Source organism: Nicotiana tabacum, chromosome 18 (assembly GCF_000715075.1).
Source record: "Nicotiana tabacum cultivar K326 chromosome 18, ASM71507v2, whole genome shotgun sequence".
NCBI classification, from domain to species: domain Eukaryota; kingdom Viridiplantae; phylum Streptophyta; class Magnoliopsida; order Solanales; family Solanaceae; genus Nicotiana; species Nicotiana tabacum.
Window position 1 is genome coordinate 5,681,101 of NC_134097.1, and position 19,469 is coordinate 5,700,569.

General features: G+C 36.7%; 2 protein-coding genes across 2 annotated transcripts; both read right to left on the reverse strand.

The window, feature by feature from the left end:
* Nucleotides 1-785: 785 nt before the first annotated feature.
* Nucleotides 786-1,815, reverse strand: LOC107785603 (putative F-box protein PP2-B12). The gene is made up of 3 exons (XM_016606946.2): nucleotides 1,648-1,815; nucleotides 1,476-1,561; nucleotides 786-1,390 (listed from the first exon to the last, which is right to left on the reverse strand). The coding sequence occupies exons 1-3, from the start codon at nucleotides 1,648-1,650 to the stop codon at nucleotides 982-984; spliced, it is 498 nt and encodes a 165-aa protein (XP_016462432.2). The 5' UTR covers nucleotides 1,651-1,815; the 3' UTR covers nucleotides 786-981.
* A 4,738-nt stretch (nucleotides 1,816-6,553) lies between these two features.
* LOC107785604 (putative F-box protein PP2-B12) lies at nucleotides 6,554-7,583 on the reverse strand. The gene is made up of 3 exons (XM_016606947.2): nucleotides 7,416-7,583; nucleotides 7,244-7,329; nucleotides 6,554-7,158 (listed from the first exon to the last, which is right to left on the reverse strand). Exons 1-3 carry the CDS (start codon nucleotides 7,416-7,418, stop codon nucleotides 6,750-6,752), a joined length of 498 nt encoding a protein of 165 aa, XP_016462433.1. The 5' UTR covers nucleotides 7,419-7,583; the 3' UTR covers nucleotides 6,554-6,749.
* Nucleotides 7,584-19,469: the final 11,886 nt, after the last annotated feature.

Consider the following 19,469-nt stretch of genomic DNA (forward strand, 5'->3'; position numbering starts at 1 on the left):
ATGAAGATATGGTGGGATAGGGTTGCACGCCGGAAAGGATTGTATATGTGGTACTTGTTTGTGATTGTTGGATTTGCCTCGGTATTGTAACGAGGTTACGAGGCTTGTTATTCTAGGCTCTTTGGTAGTTATATTTCGATTTCGTTTTCATGAGTTAGCTGTTTTACTTCCATGTCCTATTTTCTTGTTATTCTTGTTGTGTACAAGTTATTCTAAGTTGCTCGCCTTAGCCGCGCCACTACTTCGTCAAGGTTAGGCTTGGCATTTATAGACTACATATGATCGGTTGTACTCATACTACACTCTGAACTTCTTGCGCAGATACCGGAATAGGTCCCAATAACGCTGAGTGAGATTGGCCAGATTTTACTAGTTGAGAAGACTTGAGGTATAGTTGCACAACGTCTGCAACCGTGAAGTCTCCTTCTATGTTATCATTGTTGTTTATTTTGTTTTAGCGACCATTATTGTTGCCACTAAAACTGATTTTTATTGCCGCTAAAAGCCTCTTTTGTTGTGGTGAAATTGCAAGGGGTGTTGAATAAAAAAGTGTGGTTCAATTTATTTATTTATTTTGTTAAATTTGAAGTTCAGTTTACATTATATACGAGTTGTGAACTCATTTTCACAATGTAAGAACGTATGGATAGAGCCAGAATTTGAAGCTTATAGTTATTTTCTTATTGTAGTAAGACACATGACAAACATTTTTAATTTGCGTTTCCCTCTTTTATTTTATAATATTCTTGCCTTTTATTGATCCAAGAGTACACCAATTATCTAAGTAGTAGAAATCGTAAAATATTTTATTATAATTCAGAATAAGGTAATAAAGATGGATCATAAATAATATCACATGCACTTACAACAAGCTCACTCTTATCATAGAGAAAGAGTGATTTTATTAGAAAATGATAAAGACAAACACAACAAAGATGCAAAACAGAAAACATAAAGGCCACTGGGTAGAGATCTATCCAATTAGTTAGGACGAATGTCGAAGCCCTTAACGATGATGCCTGATTTCCAAGTGCCGTTATTGATTTCCATCAACCTCATTTCGACTTCACCATCCTCTCCTAAGTTGTTGAAAAACTCACCAAGCTTGATTTCTAACCAGCCATCACTTCGGAGATGTGGGAACCGGCCAAGTTCTCCTGGTAATTCCTTTTTCTTTGAGATGAAAACAGTGGTACCCTCAATGCCAGCGCCCTCCGCCACTTCGTTCACAAATCTTAGCGATGCTGTGGCTCGTTCAAGTTCACGAGGGTTATCTGTTAACTTGAACACTAAATATACAGCATAACTAGTCTTTCGAATAAGATTTTTTGTCTCGATCTTTCCATAAATGTCAAGCCAAGCTACCCTACGAAGCTCCGCCACTTCAATACTGTAGTACAAAATGTTGAGATCGGATTAAAATATATTTCTCATTTTAATGAAATTTAGAGAGAGATAGTTAGAGAGAGACAGACTTAGGATCAACAGTTTTCCATGTCCAGTACTGAGGATTGTCCACCCATGTAATTGAAAGGTCTCTTGCGGCTATCCACTGGCCTTGCTGATTAAATACAATATATTAACACTTGATCAGTTGTTACGTAAGAAAGAAAGAGTAAGAATATATCAACGAGAAGAATAACTCACCATCTTTCTTGTATTGCTATATATGATATGATGCTCGCTCTTTATATCTTTTTAGTTGGCTCTACTCCCTTTTGCTTCGTCCTGATATTTATAGAGCATTTACTGGACTCCAAAATTTGTCACCATAGTACTATAGTAGGTGTGTTAACAAGAACAATTTTTTTACTTGAATGTTAAAAACGTGTCTATTGGCAAACCCTTTGTAATAGGGCTCATTCTGCCATTGTTGAAACAGATAAGGTTGTCTTTTTAGGACCATTTGGATATTCTTGAAAAGAGATGTCAAGTTGCACATATATTATTTAGTCACTATTGTATTTTTTGGGACAAAAGGGTAAATACAAAATAAACCAACTTAGTTGGCGCCCGTGTGACCCATCTTAAGACCCATATTACCAGACACAAAAGCTTAAAACGCATCGGCAAACTAGATCAAATAAAATGGGTATTGTTTAAAAGATTAACTACAAAACCATCTTTTTTTCAACGATCCCTAGCCCCTCACGTCCCAGAATATATAACAAGAAGTTAACCTTTGAGATATAGTAGGTGTATATCTATAGGATGTTAGTAGCCCCGCTGTTGATTTTGGCCCTTGATTCTTAGATGTGGTGATTTCGTATGTGTCTAGATGCCTTGGATAGTTCCAGCTAGTGTTTATGAATTTGTTGCTCGATTGAACGGGTCCCAGGTGAGTTTCGGACCACCCGTAGCATGTTCGCGAAGAAGGGAGTGTGGCCTGAAAGTGTGGCCTTCGCGTTCCCGAAGGGGAATCGGAGTTGCATTCACGGAAGGGGCTGGGTCCTTAGCCTTCGCGTTCGCGGAGGAGCTGGTCGCGTTCGCGATGAAGGCGAGACAAAGGCCTTAGCGATCGCGTGACTCCTGTCGGGTGCGCGATAATGGATTACGGGCTATGGCAGTTTTGTGTTTCGCGAATGCGAAGGCTGGGTCGCGTTTGCAAATTGTTTCACTGGAAGGGTTATTTTAAGTTCTATTTCGAGACTTAGCTAAATAAAATTCCAAAATTTGAGTTTAGGAGAACGAGAGGAGAAATTTTTAAGATGGATTTTACTATAATCTTGGAGATAAGTAATTTTCACTTGAATTTGATAAACTTTGAGTCCAAATGCTCAAACACTGCAAGTCTCCAACAACTTGGAAAATGTAAAAATACTAATGCAACCAAGAGATCTAATTCACGAGTAACCTATATTCAGTACACATATATAATTTAGATAATCTTCCCGAAATGTGAATTTCTTTGGTTAGTCATCCTTCATCGGACCGAAGCAAAGAGCAGTTTTAACAGAGTTGATTTCTCATAAGGTCACTGGGCTAATGGAAATTAGTTTAAAAAGTCATTTTGCTTTGTTTTGTAATTGAACAATCCACTCATTGTTTTGACACGACACATAAACATACAATTAGAAATCACAAAAATTTATACAAATATCAGCGGCAGACAAAGTTTATAATAGACTAGGAGTTCATTTGAACCCATTAATTTTTTAAATTAAAATAAATATTTAGGATAGTCTAGATATGAAAAATATACGTGCACTCAATAGAGAGATATTGACATAACAAGAGTGAGTTAATGCTCTTGCTCTTGAATGAAAAAAACGAGTTTGTTGAGTATAAACGGACCCTTATTTGGTTATGCCGTCTGGAAATAGACTACGGTGTACATTTGGGACCATTTGGACCAATCGTCTTTCACAAGAATTAATTTTTGTCTTATTGTTTGAACGCATTAAATTTATTTTTTTGTTATTCGAAGTTGATCAATTTATCTTTAAACTTGTAATAACATACAATTAAGTGCTTCTACTTGCGATGACGGTAGAAAGTCGATTTTCATTTGAATTTTATGAAAAATTTGCATAACGCATGTATTTCATGCATTATGTATGATAAGTTGGGCAAATGCTTTCGTGCGTTATAAATATTTTAGTCAAATTCAGGTTTTAATACTTATCTTCGTCTTAAGAATAGTATTTTTGCGTCATTTTGGTTCGAGATTTCATGTATTTTTATGGTGGCTATATTGTTGATAAGCAACTTGAATTGCAACTTAAAAAGGAAAACGGCAACCTCAAATTAAGGTCTGTACATTGTTTTGTACATTTTTTGTTTGGATTTTGTTTGAGGTGTGTGTTATGGCATCTATTAGGTATCTATTTTTTTTAATCCTGTGTCGACTTATGACTGATTTTCCAGTCTAAATGTCAAATAACAAAAGTGTTGTTATTAAAGGGAAACTTCACTAGTATTGCAACTACCAAGGTTTAAATAATCTCTAACTTCTTGAAATTTTGAGAGAGTGCACCCCAAGTTTAACCTCATGACACTAATCTCACTCGTGATTCGCAATATTACTGTCACCACCCAAAATTCCACCACAGGCATCGTGATGACACTTAGTCTCTAAGACTATGTAAGCCGATTTTAATAACATATCAATCCATTTGTTTTATATAGATAATCGAAACCAACAACGGAAATAATTATAACAACCTCCCAAGACTGGTAATACTGGGTCATGAACTCTAACTGAATACATGAAATGATCTCAAGGATTGAATATACAATACTGTTCGAATAATAATTAACAGTCACTACAATCCCCCACAGTGCGCGCAATGGATATTATATTTGGGATGGAGTTCCCTCAGAATGAAGTTGCCTTATTTATTTATATTTGGGATGGAGTTCCCTTGGCATGGAGTTGACATATTTATTTATATTTGGGATGGAGTTCTCTGGGCATGGAGTTGTCTTATTTATTTATATTTGGGATGGAGTTCCCTGGGCTGGATTGGCCTTGTACAGTACTGAGAGAATGAATGTAAGTTACTTTGTATATATATTTGTGATGGATCTTCCCTAGGCTGATTGGCTATATACAGTACTGTGAGATTAAGTACTCTCAGAGTGTGAGTACATGAGTTTATCATTATGCTGCATTGCATTAGACATGCATACTTGATATATAGGCATAGAGAAGTATTTTTCCTCATGTCATCTAATAATATGATTTCTTATATGTCGTTAAAGTTTTTGTGAAATATTACACGTTTCAGACTTACTCATATTTTCGGTGACTTTTGGCAAATGATTAGAGTTTTACTGTTATATTGAAAAGAAAATTATTATTTTCCCGGAATTTTGTACAAGCTGGGCATTTTATTATTGAGTTATTACTTGTGTTGCTTTAAATTGTATTGTTATGAGATGTTATTAGTTATTAGAGTTGGACTGTGACCCCTGTCCCAACTCGTCACTACTTTCAACCTAAGGTTAGGTTTGTTATTTATTGAGTACATGGGGTAGATTGTACTCGTACTACTCATTTGCACCTTCCGTTCAGATTTTGGATGTTGATGCTACTGTACATGGCGGGAGCTGGATCTGAAGATGTACCTGCGTTCCAGTCATAGCTGTCTCTTGTTCATGATAGCTTTAGAATTTTAATCTGTTCATGTATATTTCAAACAGATGACGTATTTTTATTTCACACATGCTTTGTAAATTCTAATCTTAGAAGCTCATGAATTGTACTACCAGTCATTGGAGAGTGTATTAGATTCAGTTAAATATTAATTGAATCGGATATTTGTAAATTAGCTTACCTAACGGGTTGGATTAGGTGACATCACGGCTAGTTGAATTTGGGGTCGTGACACTTCTATGTAGTAATTGTTACTTGTCATTTAATTACTCTTGTATTAAATTGTATGTCCCTTCCATGACTTCATGCTTAGTTGCTACTTGCCTCTACTTGCTTTACTTGCATACCTAAATTGTCACATGCTTTACTTGCCTTATGGTTTTGTAATATTTGTTGCATTCTATAAATATGAATTCCATTGCATGAGTGGTATAGTTAATAGATACCGACGAATTGGTAAAGTTGAGACTTCGAGATGTTGAGATTCTTGATTTATTATATGGTTCCTTATTGCGTTATAAATTTACCCCTTGATGTAGAAATTCTTGTAAATTTAGTTATTGAATTGTTTATGTTGATTGAAATGATTTGGGGAGCGGGTTGCACGCCGCAACGGAAATTGAAAGATAATGAATTTAAATGGTAGAATAAGGACGGATTATGATATTGACAGATGAAGATATGGTGGGATAGGGTTGCACGCCGGAAAGGATTGTATATGTGGTACTTGTTTGTGATTGTTGGATTTGCCTCGGTATTGTAACGAGGTTACGAGGCTTGTTATTCTAGGCTCTTTGGTAGTTATATTTCGATTTCGTTTTCATGAGTTAGCTGTTTTACTTCCATGTCCTATTTTCTTGTTATTCTTGTTGTGTACAAGTTATTCTAAGTTGCTCGCCTTAGCCGCGCCACTACTTCGTCAAGGTTAGGCTTGGCATTTATAGACTACATATGATCGGTTGTACTCATACTACACTCTGAACTTCTTGCGCAGATACCGGAATAGGTCCCAATAACGCTGAGTGAGATTGGCCAGATTTTACTAGTTGAGAAGACTTGAGGTATAGTTGCACAACGTCTGCAACCGTGAAGTCTCCTTCTATGTTATCATTGTTGTTTATTTTGTTTTAGCGACCATTATTGTTGCCACTAAAACTGATTTTTATTGCCGCTAAAAGCCTCTTTTGTTGTGGTGAAATTGCAAGGGGTGTTGAATAAAAAAGTGTGGTTCAATTTATTTATTTATTTTGTTAAATTTGAAGTTCAGTTACATTATACGAGTTGTGAACTCATTTTCACAATGTAAGAACGTATGGATAGAGCCAGAATTTGAAGCTTATAGTTATTTTCTTATTGTAGTAAGACACATGACAAACATTTTTAATTTGCGTTTCCCTCTTTTATTTTATAATATTCTTGCCTTTTATTGATCCAAGAGTACACCAATTATCTAAGTAGTAGAAATCGTAAAATATTTTATTATAATTCAGAATAAGGTAATAAAGATGGATCATAAATAATATCACATGCACTTACAACAAGCTCACTCTTATCATAGAGAAAGAGTGATTTTATTAGAAAATGATAAAGACAAACACAACAAAGATGCAAAACAGAAAACATAAAGGCCACTGGGTAGAGATCTATCCAATTAGTTAGGACGAATGTCGAAGCCCTTAACGATGATGCCTGATTTCCAAGTGCCGTTATTGATTTCCATCAACCTCATTTCGACTTCACCATCCTCTCCTAAGTTGTTGAAAAACTCACCAAGCTTGATTTCTAACCAGCCATCACTTCGGAGATGTGGGAACCGGCCAAGTTCTCCTGGTAATTCCTTTTTCTTTGAGATGAAAACAGTGGTACCCTCAATGCCAGCGCCCTCCGCCACTTCGTTCACAAATCTTAGCGATGCTGTGGCTCGTTCAAGTTCACGAGGGTTATCTGTTAACTTGAACACTAAATATACAGCATAACTAGTCTTTCGAATAAGATTTTTTGTCTCGATCTTTCCATAAATGTCAAGCCAAGCTACCCTACGAAGCTCCGCCACTTCAATACTGTAGTACAAAATGTTGAGATCGGATTAAAATATATTTCTCATTTTAATGAAATTTAGAGAGAGATAGTTAGAGAGAGACAGACTTAGGATCAACAGTTTTCCATGTCCAGTACTGAGGATTGTCCACCCATGTAATTGAAAGGTCTCTTGCGGCTATCCACTGGCCTTGCTGATTAAATACAATATATTAACACTTGATCAGTTGTTACGTAAGAAAGAAAGAGTAAGAATATATCAACGAGAAGAATAACTCACCATCTTTCTTGTATTGCTATATATGATATGATGCTCGCTCTTTATATCTTTTTAGTTGGCTCTACTCCCTTTTGCTTCGTCCTGATATTTATAGAGCATTTACTGGACTCCAAAATTTGTCACCATAGTACTATAGTAGGTGTGTTAACAAGAACAATTTTTTTACTTGAATGTTAAAAACGTGTCTATTGGCAAACCCTTTGTAATAGGGCTCATTCTGCCATTGTTGAAACAGATAAGGTTGTCTTTTTAGGACCATTTGGATATTCTTGAAAAGAGATGTCAAGTTGCACATATATTATTTAGTCACTATTGTATTTTTTGGGACAAAAGGGTAAATACAAAATAAACCAACTTAGTTGGCGCCCGTGTGACCCATCTTAAGACCCATATTACCAGACACAAAAGCTTAAAACGCATCGGCAAACTAGATCAAATAAAATGGGTATTGTTTAAAAGATTAACTACAAAACCATCTTTTTTTCAACGATCCCTAGCCCCTCACGTCCCAGAATATATAACAAGAAGTTAACCTTTGAGATATAGTAGGTGTATATCTATAGGATGTTAGTAGCCCCGCTGTTGATTTTGGCCCTTGATTCTTAGATGTGGTGATTTCGTATGTGTCTAGATGCCTTGGATAGTTCCAGCTAGTGTTTATGAATTTGTTGCTCGATTGAACGGGTCCCAGGTGAGTTTCGGACCACCCGTAGCATGTTCGCGAAGAAGGGAGTGTGGCCTGAAAGTGTGGCCTTCGCGTTCCCGAAGGGGAATCGGAGTTGCATTCACGGAAGGGGCTGGGTCCTTAGCCTTCGCGTTCGCGGAGGAGCTGGTCGCGTTCGCGATGAAGGTGAGACAAAGGCCTTAGCGATCGCGTGACTCCTGTCGGGTGCGCGATAATGGATTACGGGCTATGGCAATTTTGTGTTTCGCGAATGCGAAGGCTGGGTCGCGTTTGCAAATTGTATCACTGGAAGGGTTATTTTAAGTTCTATTTTCGGGACTTAGCTAAAAACAATTCAAAAATTTGAGTTTAGGAGAACGAGAGGAGGAAATATTTGAGATGGATTTTACTATAAACTTAAAGATAAGTAATTTTCACTTGGATTTGATAAACTTTGAGTCCAAATGCTCAAACACTGCAAGTCTGCAACAACTAGGAAAATGGAAAAATATTAGTGCAACCAAGAGATCTAATTCACGAGTAACCTAGATTCAGTACTGTCAGGACCCAAAATTCTACCACAGGCGTCGTAATGGGACTTAGTATCTAAGACTAGATAAGCCAATTACAATTACATTTCGAGCCATATTTTCTTTTTATAAGATAATTGAAACCAACAGCGGAATTAATTAACAACCTCCAAAGACTGGTAATACTGAGTCACGAACTCTAACTGAGTACATGCAGTGATCCCAAGGATCGAATATACAATACTGTTCGAATAAGAGTGGATATTACAATAAAAATGGAAAGATTTCAAGGGATTGCGATGACCAAGCAGCCCTACCTTAAATCCTTGCGATCACACTCTAATTTCTGTCCGAATCCGATATCTCCAATACCTGGTTCTGCACAAAAATATGCAGAAGTGTAGAATTGAGTATACCATAGTCGGTACCCAGTAAGTATCAAGACTAACCTCGGTGGAGTAGTGACGAGGTACAGTCAAGACACTCACTAGTATAATAACCCGTGCAATATAGGATAAAAATAATAATAGAAAATAAATAGCAGTGATAGCAACAATAATCAACTAGTGATGTAAACTTCAAGGCATCAAGAACTCCATTAGTATTGATCAAACAGGTAATGAACACAAGTACAACCAATACTCAAGTCCTTCAAAATATATATCTTTCATCTATAAGTTTATCAATAGAAATCTCTAGAATGTAATCCTTTCCAATAAATATATTTCGAATATTCTTCTTTCAATTAAATATCTTTCAAATATAATTCTTTCACACAAATATCTTTCGAATATAATTCTTTCAAATAATATCCTTCAAATATAATTCTTTCAAATAAATGTCTTTCGAATATAATTATTTCAAATAATATTTTGAATATAATCCTTTCAAATAAAAGTCACCTTGTGACACCTCATCTCATAATCATAAAATATGGGTCTAAGCCCACTTTCATATTTTCACGGCATCTCGGGACAATATCTCTATCACAACCGCATAGACAACTCACGTGCCAATATCATCATCATATTTTCCCCGGCACCTCGTGCCCACATTTCATATCTGTTGCGGCATGCAACCCGATCCCATATAACATTAATCATACCTGTTGCGGCGTGAAACGCGATCCCATATAACATAATCCTCTTGGAAATAGCCACAGGCTCCAAATTTTAACATAGATCAGACTATTATCATGTTTACCGAAGCAATAAGACAAGTTGCACAAGATATAAAAATAAATACAAGAAAAATTACAATATCACATGAAAATTATCAACGTAATAACCCCACATCATCACATAAAAATTACCATCACAATAACTCCGCATCAACACATATCATCCCTGACAATAACCACCCTTATCTCTTCTATAGCCACCCTTATCACTACTATACTTGCGTCCTTTATCCCTCCGCCTTGACAATATCACTAGCCACCCTTATCGCTCCTATAGACACCCTTATCGCTCCATATAATAGCCACCCTTATCACTCCGTCCAGACAATATCTCAACCCACATAACCACAGTGAAATGCTACCCTTATACCCATATAATATCAACAGTGAAATGTCACCCTTATACCTTAATAATAATAACTCAAATCATACAATAATTTACACGGAATATTATCACGACAACACAACACAATCAATTCATATCATAATTTTTCCAATGACCACAACCAATTCTAATGATATAGTAAAATCAATAAATTTCTCAAAAACAGCCCAAGGCTCCACACAACATATATAAAACCTTAAAAACAATAACAAGGAAAATTAACTCAGCATAAGACGACACCTTCTTTAGTCCAAAATTTTGATAAATATATTAATACCTCAATTTAAACTTATTTATTTAATTATTTGCATACGGAGAAATTCATAATATAATTATTTTCAGGAAATATCAAATCAACAAACACATGAAATTCATATAAAATTCCAAGTCGCAATCACACCAAATTATCATATAATTGCAAACTCAGCAAACAAAGAATGAAGCATGACAAATCAAGGATTAGTTTTTAACCGATATAGTTTGCACATTATTCTAATTTAATACATAAGGTGTCTACGAATGTTTACCCGATATAGTTTACACATATAAACCAAGTATGTACTCGTCACCTCGCGTACATGGTTTTCCAATCACACAATTTTTACATAGGATTCAATGCCTAGGGGAACTTTCCCCACACAAGGTTAGGCAAGATACTTACCTTTTTCAAGTTAGGCTGATATTCCAAAATAGCTTTCATGCTTAAATTGACCTCCGGACAGCTCAAATCTATCCAAATTAATTGTATAATTTCATTAAAATTCATCAGAAACAATTCTGGATAATAAAATGTTGACTTACAAATTCATTCTAAAAAGCCAACCAAAGTCAACGCGGGGCTCGCCTATCGGAACCCAACAGAATTTTTACGAAATCCGAACACCCATTCCGATACGATTTCAACCATACCAAATTTACCAAATTCTGATAACAAATCATCCTCCAAATCTTGAATTTTTATTTTTGTAAAATTTCCCCAAATTTTCGTCTCAAAATACTAATTAAATAATGAAAATAATGATATTTTCATGTATATTAACCAAATCTGAGTTAGAATCACTTACCCCCGATGATTTTCTTGAAAATCCCACGATGCTGAGTTCGCACTCAAAATTGTGCGGCCGCACTTCTGCAGCTCTACACTACCAGGTTTCAGTAGATTGACCATAACTTTATCTACAAATGTCCAAATAATAATTTTCTTTCTGGAAACTAGATTCTAAGGGCTACAACTTTCGTTTTTGAATCATCTCCAAATTCAGTGTATATTAAAAGATATAAGCCTCTGAAGTCAGAATATCGAACCTGCAGAACTCCACGGGAGCGCGACCGCGAGCAAATTTTGTGCGGCCGCGGGCAGAATTGTGCGGTCCGCACTTTTTCCTTTGCCTCAACACTCAAAAATGTGCCCCCGCACTTCCAAAAGTTCCAGAACATCATCAGAGTGCCAAAATGCTCGGACTCACTCAAAACTCACCCCAAAACTCATTCGAGCGAGTCGGGACCCCGCCCGAATGTACCAACAAGTTCTATAATACGATACGAACTCAGTCGGACCCTCAAATCACATCAAACGATATCAAAAATACAAATCGTACTCCAATTCAAGCCTATTAAAATTAAGGAAATTCCAACGTCTACGATCGATGCCGAAACCTATCAAATCAAGCCCGATTGATCTCAAATTTTGCACACAAGTCATAAATGATATAATGGAGGTATTCCAATTTTTCAGAATCGGATTCCAGCCCCGATAATAAAAAGTCAACTCCCCGGTCAAACCTGCAAACTTAAATTTTTATTTTAGCCATTTCAAGCCTAATTTAACTATGGACATCCAAATGATTTTTCGGACACGCTCCTAAGTCCAAAATCATCATACAGAGTTCTTGGAATCATCGAAGTTCTATTCCGGAGTCGTTTGCTCAAAATTTAACTCTTCGGTCAACTCTTTTCTTTTAAGCTTCTGAAATAAGATAAGTTCTTTCAATTTAATCTTGAATCATCCGAAAACCAAATTCGACCACACACGTAAGTCATAATACACATCACAAAGTTGTTCGTGACCTTAAGTCGCTAAACGAGACGCTAATTATTAGAATGACAAGTCGTGTCGTTACATTCTCCCCCTCTTAAACATGCGTTCGTCCTCGAACGTGCCAAGAATTATTTCGGGGACATTATATTACTGAGTGTATTCTTACACACATACTCGTAGGTGATTCTACGTCACCACAAATTTAACATAGGTTTTACAACACCGTCTCAGTTGATATTATTTCCTTTTATACATATTTATACACTTTAAAACCAATTTCTTACACTCTAAACATTTTCAAAAGACCTCATTTTTACATCAACGCACGGTATTAGTTTCAACTGGTTGTAGCAACTCGTGCCTACGCACACGTCATACGTATGCCCACAACCACACCTCTGGTCATAATAGTTGTTCATAATTAATTCCATCATCCTCAATTAACTTCATATTAATCAAACCCTCATTTCTAATTTTCACAATACTGACAGCAATTTACCCGAATTAACGAGTCATATTTAACGCCACCCGGGCACTCACATCGTGGGGCCAAAACATCAATATTTACAACACAATTATGGCTAAATATGCACATAAACACATAAAAGAATTATCAAATAAGCCTAACATGCATGACTCCCTATCAGTACTATAGTACAATTAAGATTTCACAAAAGGAGAATTTACACTCATAAAGTTTTCACCACAAGATACTCTTCCTTATATAACTTCTACCGCGGCTTGTAGCCCAGTTTAAATATTTTACATCATATAAAAATGCGAGGATCTCGTCCTCAACTTCAAATCACAAATATTTTGCACATTGTGCCAACTGAAAATTTTCCATTTCCTTTCTTTCTTTCTTTTAATAAATTCCGTAAATAATTTTCACAATACATAATGAAGCCCCATTCCAATAGGACATATAATTCACAAAATTGAAATACATTATTCCGAAATCACATCAAAACCTGATGTAGTGAGTAATAAAAAGTTACTTTTGGACTTATAGTCCTCAATAATGTACAAAAATAAAAATGATAGACACGGGCTAACATCATCAAACCTCCCAACTGGGATAAACATATAAGTGGGTCACAAAATTATGAAACTCACCCAGAAACTGAGCATAATAGGAGGACTCGCCTCAATATTCATAACCGAATCAATTAAGGAAAAATATCCTTTTATAACAAATCAGGATCATACCTTTAACGACACCATCTGGTGTAGTGGTCTCAGCCATACCATAGCAAATGTAACACCTCGAATTTATAAAGGTGTTAAATGAGTAGTAATGTTATATTTTGGACATGTGAAGTTCTATCGATATGAGTATGGGTGGAAATAGTTATTTTAGAATCAATAAGAGAGTGAGGTGTATAAGATTCGATAAAATCTACTACGTTTACGAAAGTTCTGTCTTGCAGCAAGATATAGTGAAAATGTGTTAGGCATTTGGGAAAACTCAAAACATGAAAGTTGTAGGCCTTTGAAATAGCTTCCCACAGAGATATTGTGGAGGCCGAACAGCTCTCTGTGTAAAATGTTATGTGTGTTTTACAGAGCAGTGCACAATATGCACGACCATGTGCGTGCCCAGAGGGTCACGTGCGCGGCCGCGCACTTGAGGCAGTGCTACTGCCATTTTGCGTGGTCAAGTGCGTGGTCAGGCCTTCAGGTGCATAGTGGCGCACCTGGGGGGTCATTTTTAAAGCCCTACTTCATCCCCCACACCCCAAAACAAAAAATATTTTGCTCTAGAAAAGGAACCTCTCAAGAACCTAACCTCTCCCAAGGTCCATCCACCATCCAAGGTAAGTTCTAAAGGTGATTCTAAGTTAATTTCAATTTTCCAACACCTTATTAACATGGTTAAACCCTCCATATCATTAGATATTCTATTGGGACATCATTGTTGAGTGAAGAAACCCTAGAACTTGAAATCAAGAGGATTGAACTTCAAAAAGGTAATGTCTTCACCATCTAATTGATTATCGCATTGGATTAATGATTATAGACTCTAGTTCATGAGATATGAGTTGATGGGTTTGATAGAAAAGCATGAACGATTATAGGTTTGGGTTGTTGATTGTTGATTATCAGTTAAGGGTGTTGTTTATCTTACGAGTGATGAAGAATGGTATTGATTATAACAATTTGAGATTTTAGCATTATCTAGGAGCAAAAGAATGGGTTGTTGGGTGTAGAAACACCATTAATAAGGACTATGAAGCTTTATGCCTATCAAGTGTTTGATAAAAGGCCTAAGTGGCCAAAACATGAGTATTATTGCTAATATGGAATCCCTTTGACTTGTATTGATATGGATTAAAGCTGAAAGGATTGACGAATGTTGTATTACGCTCAAGAGAAGGAAGTTAAGGTATGTGAGGCTAACTCTCTACGTTTTGGAATGTTAATGATTCTCCCTATGTCTCATTCTCATGACTATTACAAATTTTCTCAGAAAATAATTATGCCTCAGTTCTATGAATAGTTGTAGACGCTACTAATTGCCTCAAAAATATAGTTCAGCCTAGTTACCTGAATAGTTGCAGAACTTCTATTCTCTAGCTTCATAATTCATTCATGACTTTCATTCCGAACGTTGTGAGATCAGTGCATAATCAATATAGACTTGTGTTTAATTCCCATGAGTCTCAGTCTAGATTACCAGCATGTCATAAATAGTTCAGGCATAAGTCCTCAAAATCAGTTCATGAATACATGTCTCAGTTCAGTTTTATTCAGCATTCAAGTATCATGTAACTTAATATGGTTCAGTATTTCAGTATCATTTATTACAGTACAATTCTTAGTTCCTTTTTTTAAATCCCTGAATGTTGAACACCTGTATTTGGGCCTGAGGTCGTAGTTTATATGCTTTATGCATATTTGGGACTGAGGCCGTAGTTTATGCTTTATGCATGTTAGGGACTGAGGCCGTAGTTGATGCTTTATGCATTTTCTGGCCAGAGGCCGTAGTTATGTATACGCATACTTGGGCCTGAGGTCGTAGCTTGTGCACATATATATTGGGCCAGAGGACGTAGTTTATTCAGATAAATAGGTTGTCATATTTCAGAAGAGGGAGTAATCATATCCTTACTTCCTTTGTTCAGTTCAGTTATGAGTTATCATTTCAGTTATCAGTTATCATTTCAATTTCAGTTTCAATAGTTATCATTTCAATTATTAATTATCAATTCTCAGTTACCAGCTTAGTTTCAGTTTCAGTATTTATAATTCTTTCTTTTTGTTGCTTTACATACCATTGCAATTCGAGTGTACTGACGTCCCTTTTGCCCGGGGCCTCCATCTCACGATGTAGGTAATGATCTACATGTTGACGATTCAGAGTGCTGGGATCCTCGTACTAGCTATTTGGTGATCCCTGGTTCTTTCGAGGCATTATCATTGCCTTTCAATCTTCAGTATTTTCAAGAAGTCAGTATTTTTAGTACTTCATTAGAGGCTTCATAGACTAGAGTAATAGTTTGATTGAGTCACAGGCATTTCATGTTAAGAAATGTTGGCTATAGATACATTTCAGATTTATGTTAGTATCTACGCACTTGATTTTTGTCATTCAGACTTTCAGTATATCAACATGTGTTAGTTTATCTTCCGTATTCAGTATGTTATGATATCACATGTTGATTCAGCCAGATAGGTGTTCTGATTATATTGTTTCTTTATTACTCGCATTTATGTTTGTATTACTTCATTGTTGGTTGCAAATCAATAATTTTTCCACCGTTGGTCTTACATTGATTTTTTTTTTTCATTGTTAGCTTATGTATATCTTGAGCAAGTTTCTATATCTAGTAGGTGTCTTGACCTGGCCTCGTCACTACTCTATCAAGGTTAGGGTTGATACTTACTGGGTGCCGTTGTGGTGTAGTCATGCTACGCTTCTTCACACTTATATGCAGATTCAGGTATTCTGATACCAGAGAATAAAAACAAAGCAAGAGGCTCCATTAAAGCAAACTAAATCATAGATACGGAATGTTTCCTACAAAAGGGCTGGCTTCAACAATGCATAAGGGACGTCTTGCCAAGCTACACTAATAGTTGATTTGCTTATAGTTGCAAGCGTTTTCCTACAAAGGGATTGGCTTCAAAAATGTCACAACCCAAAACTCAACATGTCGTGATGGCACCTAACCCAACCCGCTAGGTAAACCAATTAACAACTATCCAAATGAGATTTATTGAGACAAGTGAATGATAAAATAACTGAACCTTTATACATTTTCCAAGGACTGATAGTACAAATCATGAGCTTCTAAGATTTAGAATTTACAAAGTTGATATGAAATAAGGTACATCATCTGTATGAAATATACATTAACAGATTATAATTCTAAAGCTACCAAGATCAAGAGGTAGTTATGGCCGGTATGCAGGTACATTTTCAAATCCAGCTCCCACCGTACACAGCAACATCAGTATCAAACATTTGCACGCAAGGTGCAGAAATAAGGTACACCATCTGCACGCAACCGACCCCATGCACTCAATAAGTAACAAACCTAACCTGAGGCTAAAAGTAGTGACGAGTTAGGACAAGGGTCAGAGTCCAACTCCAATAACCAGCAACAGTTTATAACAATATAATAACAATGGTATGATGCTCAGCTCGTTCACAGTTACAAAAAATAGGCATATTTTTCAAGTATAATGTAAATCACAAATCTTTCACTGGAAACACAAAAAATATGAGTAAGTTTGAAAACTGTGATTTTTCCCAAAAACATTCAACAACAGTTAAAAAGTCTCATTATCAGATGGCATGAGAAAAGTACATCTCTATGCCTACATATCAATGCGCATGTGAATGTCATGAGTGTCACTATACCGTACAGCATAAGGAAATGCATCTCTATGCCTGTATGTCAAGTATGCATGCCAAATGTAATACGATGCGATGATAAGGACATATACACACTCTTGGAGTATCAATGCACCCAGTCCTCCCAATCACTCAATCCTCACAGTCACTCAACACTCACGCTTGGCACTTGCACTCAGTACTATACAAGGCAAATCCAGCCCAAATGTAAATAAATCTAAGGCAGATCCATCCCAAATGCAATAAATCCAGCGCAGATCCAGCCCAAATGTAAATGAATCAATAGCAATTGGGCTCACTTTGGGTGTGAAGACCCCAGAGGGGCATATCCATCCCAAGCGCTATAATAAGCCAAATCCCGACATGAATCAATAAAGCATGTTGCGGCGTGCAGCCGGTTCCCCTAATGTCACACACAAATAGGCCCTCGGCCTCACTTAGTCATCAATCTCTCTAGTCTCTTGAACTCACAATGTCATGAAAATTATCCCCAAAATGATGATGTGATGTATCAATAACTTGTAACAGATACTGAGATATGATATGCAAAGGAATACGTATGACTGAGTATGTAATTGCAATGTAAGCAAATGTTTTCCATAACAGAAATGTCCTCAGTGGGTCCCAACCGGATAAACATAAATCCTAGACATGGTTTCTAACATGGATCGCATCTCATTTACTCTAGCACATAGAGATTTCATAGACAAAAATAAGCTGAGGTAACTACACAATACCACAGAGATAACCGAGTCGCAATTCACACGGTTCACGCCTACATATCACGTATATTTAGGTGTCCATACCCTCAACACCAAGTTTAGAAGTGTTATTTACCTCGAAAAAGCCAAATCTAATACCGCGCAAGCCAAACGATACTCCGGAAATGCCATCTCGCGCGTACCGATCTCCGAACAGCTTGAAACTAGCTAAAAGTAACTCAAATACATCAAATAATGCCAAAGAAAACAAACCTAATCGTTAAAGGTTGAATCTTTAATCAAAAGCCCAAAATCAACTAAAACGTCAAACTCGGGCCTGCACCTCGGAACTCGATAAAACATATAAAATCCGACAGCCCATTCGATTATGAGTCCAACCATACTAGTTTCACTCAGGTCCAACTCCAAATCATTAATCAAATGCTAAAACATGTATAGATTGGTGAAATATAATCAAAATCGAGTTAAGAATGCTTACCCCAATTCGTGTGGTTAAATTCCTCTCCAAGGTCGCCCAAACCGAGCTTTAAAATCCCAAAAATGTGAAAAGAAAATGACCAAGTCACGAAATATAGTTCTGCCCAGGTTTCATCGCATATGCAATCATATCATTGCATCTAACGCCCGCACTTCTGCATGCTTCTGCGAAAAAACAATGAACCCAGCAGCCATCGGTTCTACGATCTACTTCCCGCGTCTGCGGTCACGCTTCTGCGCATATCGAACTGCATTTGCGATCGCGCAGATGCGCCAATGCACCCCCACCTGCGACCTTCACGCCCAGCTACCCCTTTTCGTTTCTGCAAAGATAACCCCGCATATGAGAAGTCGCTTCAGCGACCTATATTCCGCAGATGAGGTTACAGCAGAACTAGAAGCCTCAGCCAATTGCAACATGCGACAAAATGATCTGAACCTCATCCGGAACTCATTGAGTTCACTCAGGACCCCGTCTAAATATACCAAAAAGTCTCATAACATAACAGGGACCTACTCGAGGCCTCAAATCCCGCAGAACAACATCAAAACGATGAATCACGCCTCAAATCAATCTTAATGAACTTTTGCACTTTTAACTTCCAAAACTCGTGCCGAAACATATCAAATCAATCCGGAATGAACTCAAATTTTGCGTACAAGTTTAAAATGACATAACGAAGCTATTCCAACTCCCGGAACCAAAATTTGAATCCAATATTCTTAAAGTCAACTCTCCGTCAAACTTACAAATTTTCCAAACCTTCAAATTTTCAACTTTCGTCAATTAGTGTGAAACCTTCTAGAAATATCCAAATGAAAATTCGAGCATACGCCCAAGTCTAAAATCACCATCTGGACTTAACAGAACCATCAAAACTACGATCCGAGGTTAAATACTAAAAATTCAAACTTGGTCAACTCTTCCAACTTAAAGCTTCAATCTTGAAATTCATTCTTCCAAATCGATTCCGAATAACCTGAAAACCAAAACCGACGACTCACACAGGTTATAATACATCATACAGAGCTACTCATGCTCTCAAACTACCGAGCAAAGTACAAATGGTCAAAATGATCGGTCGGGTCATTACACACAACCCATAAGGGACGGCTTGGCAAGCTACACAACTTAAAAAACTTTTGTACTATAACCAACATTAGCTGTTATAACTCATAAAACTTTTGTACAATAAT

Bases quoted from the DNA above. Each gene is read 5' to 3' on its own strand.
- LOC107785603 (XM_016606946.2), bottom strand. The intron at 1,391-1,475 runs GTCTGTCTCTCT...TTTGTACTACAG, and splicing joins TGGAAAACTGTTGATCCTAA to TATTGAAGTGGCGGAGCTTC.
- LOC107785604 (XM_016606947.2), bottom strand. The intron at 7,159-7,243 runs GTCTGTCTCTCT...TTTGTACTACAG, and splicing joins TGGAAAACTGTTGATCCTAA to TATTGAAGTGGCGGAGCTTC.